Raw genomic sequence first — 10,625 nt, 5'->3', positions numbered from 1 at the left:
GGTATAGTCTGTCTCACTTTTGATGTTATTACTTGGTTAGGCGCGGATCGAAAATTAATCCTCAGGAGGGTTCTCTTTTAAGCATGTTAGTTGTTGCAACAGCAGACAAAAACTTATCTTTGTATAGTCACATTTATTTCTAGAACATATTTTATTCACCAATTAATGAAGATAAAGTTTAAAATCAATAAACCTCTAGATCTGATATTTGACTACAAGAACCTAGATAATGTGAAATAGACTTCATACTGTATATACACGAGGTACGATTGTTACTGCGAAACTGAAAGGGTAAAATAAAACCACATGGTCAAAATTTGAATATATATCCACGGTGGATTTAAGGGAGAAAATAAAGTCTACCTCATCACATCAGCGAGGAATTCAGATAGTGAGATGATCTATGATCGGAGTCGAGATAAGTGATCGAGAATCGTGAATCCATGGCTAACTGTTTTAATTATTTCTTCTGCAGCATAGGGCATGAAATTGGTAAACAATGTTATTCCTCTTTACCAGGTTCATTTAAAATTCCAGAAATTACAATCGAGTTTATTGTAAATGAAATTATCAAAATGGCAGCATCAAAGGCCACAGGTACTGATGGTTAAACTTTTAAAGTTGTCATTTAATCATATCGGTGATATTTTACATTTTATATTTAATGAGTCTATATCTTCATGTAAATTTGTTGATGCATGAAAAAGAGCTAGAGTAGTTCCATTGTACAAAGCGGGTGATGAACATCTGGTAAACAATTACAGACCTGTGTCTATTTTGCCAGTTATTAGCAAAATTATTGAATGTCATGTTTTTATTCTTTTTATGAATATTTATCCATGAATAATTTAATTAACAAAAGTCAATCTGGTTTTCGACCAAGTCATTCATGTGAAACTGTGCTTAATTGTCTCACAGAGAAGTGGTTCAAAAATATGGACGATGGTTAACTTACTGGAGTTTTGTTCATTGACCTGCGCAAGGCTTTTGATAGAGTCAATCATAATGTGCTTTTACACAAGCTTGCTTCTTTTGGAATTTGTCAAAATACTTTTAATTGGTTTCAGTCTTATCTTACAAATCGAAAGCAATGTGTTAGTTGGAGAGGTGTGTTATCTCATGAGAAAGATATCTTTAGGAGTCCCTCAGGGGTCAATTTTAGGACCATTATTTTTTATTCTATATATAAATGACTATTCAAAATATCTCAAACACTCTTCGGTTACAATGTATGCAGACGACACATCACAGGACGTAAGTGACAAATCTATAGATACGATAAAAAAAACTCCGAGGAGACCTCGAGCTAGTAACGGAATGGATGATTAAAAATAAACTTAGAATAAATCTTCAAAAGACGCAGTGTATGCTTATAGGCTCATCCAAAAGGTTGCAAAAATGTAGAAATTTGAACATAAATTTTAGTGGTGTGCAAATTGAATTTGTGAAACAGGCTAAATTATTGGGGGTTTATATAGATAATACCTTATCCTGGAAAGTTCACATCGATTTTATTTCAAAGAAATTTTTAGAAAAACTTGCTGTGTTAAGGAGAATGAGCTATTTTATGCCACCAAATGCATTACAAAAGGTTTTTAATAGCATTGTGTTTCCACATTTTACTTCTTATTGTTGTACTGTCTGGTGTAATGTAAACAACCAACTGTATTTAGATAAGTTGTCAAAACTGCAGAAAAAGGCCGCCAGAATATTGTTAAATGTACGTGATATTTTAACTCCTACCAGTTTTTTATTGTCTTGTTTATCATGGATGCCAATTAAGGATTATTTTATGTTTAGACAAGTGATTTTTTTTGTACAAGGTTTTACACAACCAAATACCCGCTTATCTTAGTGTGTTTCGATATACAAGAGATGTTAATTGTCGCCAAACCAGATCAAATGATTTTATGTCAAACCTTTTATATTTACCACGTCCCAAAACAGAAAATTACAGACGTTCTTATAGTTACTCGTCGGCATTTTTTTGGAACAAACTTTCTCAAAATATCCGAAACTCTACTTCAGTAAGTAATTTTAAATCTGTGTATCTTCGGGAGTAATTTTACAGATCTAATATTTAGCTATTATAGTCCTTTTATAACTCACTTTTTAATACATGTATATTGAAACAGTAACATGTTTATTACCATGTACTTAGACAGTAATGTGCTTGTATTTCTTAGATATGTGTGTGTTTATATTTAGATGCTAATTGTATCATTATAATGTGTATGATTGTAATATATATGCAGGACCACGATGAAAACTAGCTACAGAGAATCTTGTAATCCTGTATAAATAAAGGTTATTATTTATTATTATTAGACAGGAACATCAGTGATAGAAAGTTTAGTGATTGAGATCTGTTATACAGTTTCAGTTGTGAATAAGTAATTATGGAATTGTGGCAACCATATTTAGAACTTAAAGATAACTATTATATACCGGTTCGTCTGTCCGTCAAAAGGGTTTTTAAAGTTTGTTAAAGTCGGGTTATTAATTACTGCAAATTGAATGAGTATGGGGTGTGAGCGAGTATGGGTGTGAAAGTGTTATTGTATATATATTTCATTTGTTCTTTTGTAAACCTAAGTTGTCTTAACTGTTATTTGGAGAACGCCTGGCTCATCCACGTTACAAAAGGATTGTGCAATGTGTCATTTATTTTGCACTGTTTACAAATGAATCTTCTTTGTTGCAACTACATGTACAGGCTTTCATTTTAATCAAAATATGTTGATGTTTATTTATCTCCGGGACAGTAGCGGCACATGTACGGATTAAGAACGATTCAGTTTTTCCATGGGGAGTGGGGGTTGGGGTCGGAGTATAAATTGTGTTTGCAGGGATGGGGTATGGGGGTCCTAGGTTTATTTTTGGTAATTTCACTATATAAATGAATTTTTCAAGGGGAGTTTGGACCCCCACCCTAACCATTTCTGTGAATCTGGCACACGAAGTTGGCACACAAAAGCAAATCTAGCACCGAAACCCGTCGAAAGGGGGGCATCGTTTAATTTTATTTGGGATAATTTTATATATCAAACTTTTTATATAACATTAAATGTTAAGATTATTAATAAATTTAAAATTCACATGCAAACAGTTCAACTCATTATTGTATATAAAGGGCCACTCATGTGTATTATGGGGTGGATTTCATCCTTCATGAAAATTATAGTTTTTAAAAAGTACTAGAAAATCCATGTGACCTTTTTGACTAATACTGGTACAAGAGATTGTTATTAAGAGGCAAACACTTAGTACGGATATTGCTGTTTAATGACAACATCTAGGTTTTTTTTTAAACCTTGCCACTGAAACACTGTTGTCGATCTTAATAAAGATCATTACACACAAACATAATACACGCTTATAACGAACTCCCAGGGACGGCCAATTGAACTTCGTTATAAGCGTAATTCGTTATATCCGTCAATTTTACAACATGAAATAGAGTCTTGGGGAATGAGATTCACTTCGCTGTGAGCGTCAATTCATTATAAGCGTGTTCGCTATAACCGTGTTTTACTGTAGTCGAATTTCAGAATTAACCAATTTCATGCATTTTTTTTTATTTTCCTCTGACATTTATTGGGCCAAAAGCACATTATGTGAACAGCTAGTATTCTCTGGTATAAATGAATACAAGGCTTTAAGAATGTGAAAGTATCTATGAAAAAAGGACAATAACAGACCGTCAACCAAAGTATCATCAAAAAATTTGATAAATATAGCTCCTTATTATCTCAAATAATTTGAAAAAAACAAATAAGTAATAAATTGTATATTTAAGAATTAATAAAAATTCAAAGCTGCAGAAAAAACGTTAGAAATTCGTAAATGATAATGTCATAAAATCATTATTTTATTCTAATAATTATATTTATTCATAAAACCAGATAATATTTAGAATTTAAATTCAGAATATATTAATAGCATTTTATGTCCAAATGCCGAGGAGATATATTGTGTATTGCTTTGTTGAACAGAAATCATTTACAACACACAGATTGTTCTAATTGAAATTGATTTTTAGAAAAAATGCTGTTGCTGGTAGTCAAAGAGCAGCGAGAAGTGAATTTTATCTAAGGAAATCAGCGATAGGACGATGAAAATTCCTAAGACGCAAATCATATCTAATGAAACATCAAGCAATCTATTTTAGACCTTATCTTTTTGTGTAATAAACCATTTTCAAAGATGAAGAAACAACCGCACAATTGTATCAGAAAACCATATATATATATATATATATATATATATATATATATATATATATATATATATATATATATATATATATATATTTATATATACAGGTAACTCTCGATAGCTCGAAGTCCCTGGGACCAAGGAAAAACTTCGAGGTTTCAAGAGTTCGAGTGTTCAAGAGTTTGGAATTTTCCGGGTTGACCGACGGGTTTTAAAATTATTTTTACCGGATGTTATGATTAAGCCATTTATTTAGTGCTAACCTTACGCACGTGCTTATACAACGTTTTCTTTCCAGTAAAATATACAGAATTTGATGTTAATAAAACTCAATACAAACAACTATCGAATAAATTCATAATAATTTTTAATTTTATGCATTATATCAAGACCAGATTGCTCAGCACTACTGGACTGCATGCGAGACGATCGATATGTCATAAATGTGATAACTGAGTATCACCCATTGTTCCCACTTACGGGTCCTTCGCAAGCTGCAAGAACTTTTTCGGCAATAATCATTATAATGACAATGATGCTGATAAGCATAATTTTTACAGTTTTATAATTCTAAAATTTGACTATTGCTAAATATTATCGTTTCGTCTCAAATAATTTTTCATTTTCATTACGTCTCCCAATTATCGTAAAACGGTTGGTATTAATGGTTCAGGTATCGGTATGGTCAATCATTAAACAATTACCACCTTGCATGACGAGTGTCGCCTGAATAAACAACCTGTGACACGGGTCCCTCGTCTAACGCCTGGAGCCATTTAAATGACCAGGTAGGTGTTAATTAGGTATAGCGCTTCGAGATACACAGCGACTTCGAGGTATCGAGAGTAAAATACTATAGATTATGAACAACGGGACTGCAGTTTGACTTCGAGGAATCAAGGGTTTCGAGAGATCAAGAGTTCGAGAAATCAAGAGTAAATTTGCTTAGTTATATAGGGGAAAAAATCGGGACCCTAGGCTCACTTCGAGCGATCAAGAACTTCGAGCGATCGAAGTTCGAGCCATCGAGAGTTACCTGTATATCTTAAAATGAAGAAGATGCGATAACGTTGTTTACAAACCTGCAACTTTAATTTTTCTGACTTTAATGCTGAAATTCACATTGGGTTGTCTGACTTAAATGTTGAAATTTGACTTTTTATCAGGTTATCAGCAAAAGAAACACGCAAGTGTTTCTGAACAACTTGTGAAGTGATATGTTGGCTGAGAAGTTAATTCAAAACTTCACAAAAGACTATTAACAACACTCAAGATTTAAGAGACACGAATTAATACATCTTCAGTTTTTATTTTAATGAATAAAACTATATTCGGATTTCCTTTTTTTATACAGGTCAAGGTTGCAGTAACATATGACCACGTGACACTGTCTTATAAATATAGGATTATTCGGTCTGGTTTCAAATATTCTACTTTACAAATCCTAACAATGAGGTTGGTTTGTATATTAGCGATATGTATAAGTTTTGCGCGTGCAGATACCATATCATCAATCTTAACAGATGGGGAGAACAAGACTTCAACATCATTGGAAATCAATGACCAGGAATGGAACGATTTGAGCATCCTACGACAGATGATTAACCAAGAGACCGTCATCCGCCTCGCTTTGGTCAAGAACGTCCATGTACTTGTTAGCGACGTTAACCTAATGAAGAAAAGTTTTGCGGCAAGTGAAACTACAATATCAGGATTACAGCAGGCGGTTGACGCCTTGAACACTCTGGTATACTCTCTTCAAAAGGAAAATAGCGAACTTAAGAACAGTAGCATAATCAGCCAGACCAGAATGATGGAGTTTGAAACAAGACTGCAGACATTAAACGAAAGTGTTACTTCTTTACATGATAAGATAACCGTCGATCAGATGGAATCAGACGAAAAAAGGCAAGAAATGTTCAACAAAACTAACAGTGTCATTGCCGATATCAAAATAGAGCTAAGATATCTCTCGGTTACCTTGTTTGACTTCAAGGAACACGCGGATGTGGAAACAGAGTCGAGAGATAAAAGATATGAAAAACTTGAACATCATTTCAATACCTCAGTTAATGATTTAAAAACTGAATACTTTAAAACCAAGAGCGGGTTAAGTAATATCACAGCACAAATTCAAAATGTGGAAGATTCTCAAACGGAGATGAAAGGAGAACTTACAGGTAAGTAGATGTACTTCTTGGATGTATATACTTGATAGAATTCCAATAAAAATGGCGTCTAGTATGCGTTTTAAAATCAATAAAACTTAGTCTTAGTAATTTATGTCAGTAGTAACATAGCATATTTTTTTAAGGCATTTAAAATGAAAATAATTTTTGTTGCAACATTTACATGTTGATATATTTTAAGTAAAACATTTACTTGTACCTATTTTCGTTCTTATTTATGCGCTTTAAAAGCTAGTAAGGCGTCCAAAATTCAATTTTCTGCGAGCTCTGAACTTTTTACTTGTTCATTAAAATGTAACACCGATATTCCAAATGTCTTAGATATACTTACTTATTTGCTAATTTATAAAACTTTAATGTGCAAAAAAATATGTGTAAACCTTCTAGCGGGTCAATAAGTCACATTGATTATTAAAAAATAACCAAGGCACGAGCTTGTGAAATGTCTGTCTCTAACGTAAATATATCTTTAAAAAGCAATGTCAAATGATCAAGGGATTTAAACTTAAGTATCCTCGACACCCCGTCGACTACTTTTTATGACAGTACGTTATAACATGGTGATTTTAACTCATTTTGAAACAGTTTATGTATCGCCAATTATTGGTGTCCACCTCTGTAGTGCAATGGATGGAGCTCCGCTCTATTGACCAGCAGGTTCGAATACTGTAGCGATAACATTTTAAAAGTTTGGTTTTTTGTTTTTTTACCAAAAATTGATTTTTTTTCTGTTATTTTCAAGTCAAACACATGCTAGAAATCCATATCTTTAGTACTTTTAAAGTTCGGGCCTCTATGCAGAACTTTTCTCAGAGGTGTGGAGGATATTAATGGCGAAGTGATGAAATCTTTAATGAAGCCCTTCCCGGTTTCACTATTTTTACTGTGCAAAAGTTTACAGTCCAAATATATATATTTTCAGAAGCCCTTAATAGAACAGTCACCAAGTTTGAAACACAGTTTCAAACATCAGAGTATGAGCGTCGTAAACTTTCCTCCTCTGTGTCATCTCTGGAAGTTGCCAAGATGAACATGTCTAAATCAAGATGTGGTAAGTTAGAATAATATTTTAGATTGTTTATGTACTTGTATTTACCTAAGTATCTGTGCTACATGCTTTGATATAAATGAAATTTTTTAAGGGAATTTTATATTAAGACAGTTTGGTGTTAAATATTTACATCTTCATAGAATAATTCCCTCCATTTCTTACGGAAAAGTATAGTTAAATCATAGCATTACAGAAACATACAGACTAAAATTGGCACGCCCCGTTAATCGATTGGATGAAACTTACAGCGACCTAACGAAAAATCACGGACCGCACGAAATAATCATGGTGATGTCAGACTCAAATTCCCATAGGAGACGATTTGGCTATTTCTTTAAGTTAACGTGCTGATGTACATTAACAGTAATTTATTGAATTTTTCTTACTTTTTACGATCAGTTTATTGATTTGTTAAAAGAAAGGCATATCTAGAAACAATAAAATGCTTTCTTTGATGATTCATGCGGGTTATAAAGGTAGCGATCATTGCAAAGAAATTTTTACATAACCTGCTAACACAGTTTTTATATTTTTTCTGCAATGTCGCCACCTTCATATTCAGCAGGAATTAATCACCAAGGAAACCATTTTATTGTTAAAGTAAAAGAAAACCTTTTTAAAATGTCAATATTTTAATTAACGATCATAATTAAATGAGGTGATAACCCTTTTAAAAATTAGATGTCCTTCTTTTTTTTAGGTGGCAAAAAAATGATACGTGTTCCTTAGCGAAGTTGTTAATTTGCACAGTAGGTTTTGAACTGTATGTAATTAAATAAAATCATTTGACAAATACTCACATACGTTATAACGCAAAGTAATATATCTTTCACACTGTTTAATATAAAAATAGCATATTAAGAATAATAAGCAAATTCACATTTAAATAAGGAATAAGGAATCATTTTTTTAGTATTATGAGGTGATAATTTCGGTCGGGGCGTGATCAAATCCAATAAAGCCCGAAGGGCTTTATGATAGATTTGATCACGCCCAGACCGAAATTATTACCTCATAATATTCAAAGAATGATTCCTTTTTATTTATATTTATATAATTTTAAGCCATCGTACGATTGTATATTTAAATATGACTAAGCAAACCCCGCTGACGCCTCAATTTGGCGTCATTTGTATTATGGGTTATATAGTACAAAATCGATTCGTAGTGTTATCACAGGCAAAGACACTGGAAAATGTAAATATATTTAGTTAAATTCGCTCAAGAAAATTGCATAAACAAATTTGATTTGTTACATGCAGCTCGAATAATGGTAGTAAAACATTTCTATCGAACTCGTTGAATTTTCTTATTTTGTATTCATGAATGCATTGTGACAGCGCAATTTGAAAAAAATACACACTGTGTTATTTAATTTAAAAAAAAAAAATCAATATCATCAACTTGTCTAGATCGTAGATATAGATAACCCGCTATAGATAACCAACCTGCTGTTATTTTATCATCTTTGAAGCATTGTGGCAGATTGTTGAATGAACAGTGCTCATTGGCCACATAAAAAATAACCTATATATTACATATACATAGGTAATTGTTTTTTTAATAAAATATATTTCAATGAAAATAAACACAAAAAAACATCTAGCTATATGATATAATTATTCATCTTTCAACATTTTAACACAATAATTGTAGATTTATCCAAAAGAATAGGATTTACTGCTACAGTATCGTATACCAGTACTTCCTGGAGCAGCGGTACTCTGGTATTTGATGTGGTCATCACAAACGTCGGGAACGGATACAACCCAAGTACCGGGGTATTTACCGCTCCTACAGCGGGGGAATATGTCTTCTTCGTCAATGTACAGAGTTACAGTACTAAAACCATTTATGTAGACGTCGTGCTAAACGGACTTCTTAAGGTCCGAACAATGGCGTATAATAGAGGTGATGAGGCTTACGAAGCAGGACCTAACCTGGCAGTGTTGACTGTACAGAAAGAAGACAAAGTGTGGATCAAAAATTACTCTGGCACAGGTTTTTATATTGACGGTCCTATAACCACGTTTTCAGGATTTCTTCTCTAATTAAAGTGATCATTAAATAACTGAGTTGGATAAAGAATTGCCTCACCGATTATTGGGATCTTCAACTAATTTGTGATACATGTGCGAGTAATACGTATAATGTTAAATCTGGTGATTAAAAACTACTTTAATTCAACCATGATTTGATTTTTAAAAGGAGATTTATAAAGCAAATATCACTTTGAATACTTTTTGTTATTTATTAAAAAACACAGTGTGACCTTTTTTAATTGAAAATTAATGTAATTTGTGTATTAACGAAAAACAGTTTTAGAATTTAAAACTAATTGTATACAATCGGAACAGCACTACATGAATATGAAAGAGAACAACAGTCGTCGTATGATACAATAACAATTTTGTGACTTCTAAATGCATGTTCATTCCAAACTAGTCGGACAAGAGGACTTGGTTTGTTTGTTGCAATATAATATATACAGGTAAATATCGGTATCTCGAACATGGGATATCTCGAATGTAATATGATGTAAAGCAATGATTAGATCGTATGTGTGCAAGTAAGAATGTTTAATTATATACCAAAATTACTGCTCTTAGATTGAACCTTTTGTTATATTATTAAAATGATTCTAAAGAACACACATTTATAAACTACTTTAAATTATTTTAAATGTTGAAATTGAAAGTTATAATTTTCTCTAGAATATCGACAAAATGTATAATTGTCATGAAATCAGTCAAAATTTGTAAAACATGCCTAGCCCTGCTTTTCCATGAGGAATTTTAAAATATTAACGCAAGAATTAAAATCATACCCCATTTGACTCTTGGAATTTAAAACAAAAACACTTGGCAAACGGTATAAGGTGAATTTATATTGGGATCTTCAACTAATTTGTGATACATGTGCGAGTAATACGTATAATGTTAAATCTGGTGATTAAAAACTACTTTAATTCAACCATGATTTGATTTTTAAAAGGAGATTTATAAAGCAAATATCACTTTGAATACTTTTTGTTATTTATTAAAAAACACAGTGTGACCTTTTTTAATTGAAAATTAATGTAATTTGTGTATTAACGAAAAACAGTTTTAGAATTTAAAACTAATTGTATACAATCGGAACAGCACTACATGAATATGAAAGAGAAC

The 10,625-nt window shown here is 32.1% G+C and overlaps 1 protein-coding gene across 1 annotated transcript; it reads left to right on the top strand.

Moving 5' to 3' along the window:
- The first annotated feature begins 5,556 nt into the window (after positions 1–5,556).
- LOC128182918 (uncharacterized) lies at positions 5,557–9,672 on the top strand. The gene is made up of 3 exons (XM_052851694.1): positions 5,557–6,398; positions 7,330–7,458; positions 9,115–9,672. Exons 1-3 carry the CDS (start codon positions 5,669–5,671, stop codon positions 9,507–9,509), a joined length of 1,254 nt encoding a protein of 417 aa, XP_052707654.1. The 5' UTR covers positions 5,557–5,668; the 3' UTR covers positions 9,510–9,672.
- Positions 9,673–10,625: the final 953 nt, after the last annotated feature.

Source organism: Crassostrea angulata, chromosome 5 (genome assembly GCF_025612915.1).
Source record: "Crassostrea angulata isolate pt1a10 chromosome 5, ASM2561291v2, whole genome shotgun sequence".
NCBI lineage: Eukaryota > Metazoa > Mollusca > Bivalvia > Ostreida > Ostreidae > Magallana > Magallana angulata.
Note: the sequence above shows the minus strand (reverse complement) of the source record. Positions and strands in the feature narration are given on the sequence as shown.

Bases quoted from the DNA above. Each gene is read 5' to 3' on its own strand.
- LOC128182918 (XM_052851694.1), top strand. From the start codon at position 5,669: ATGAGGTTGGTTTGTATATTAGCGATATGTATAAGTTTTGCGCGTGCA. The intron at 6,399-7,329 runs GTAAGTAGATGT...ATATATTTTCAG, and splicing joins GATGAAAGGAGAACTTACAG to AAGCCCTTAATAGAACAGTC. The intron at 7,459-9,114 runs GTAAGTTAGAAT...CAATAATTGTAG, and splicing joins CATGTCTAAATCAAGATGTG to ATTTATCCAAAAGAATAGGA.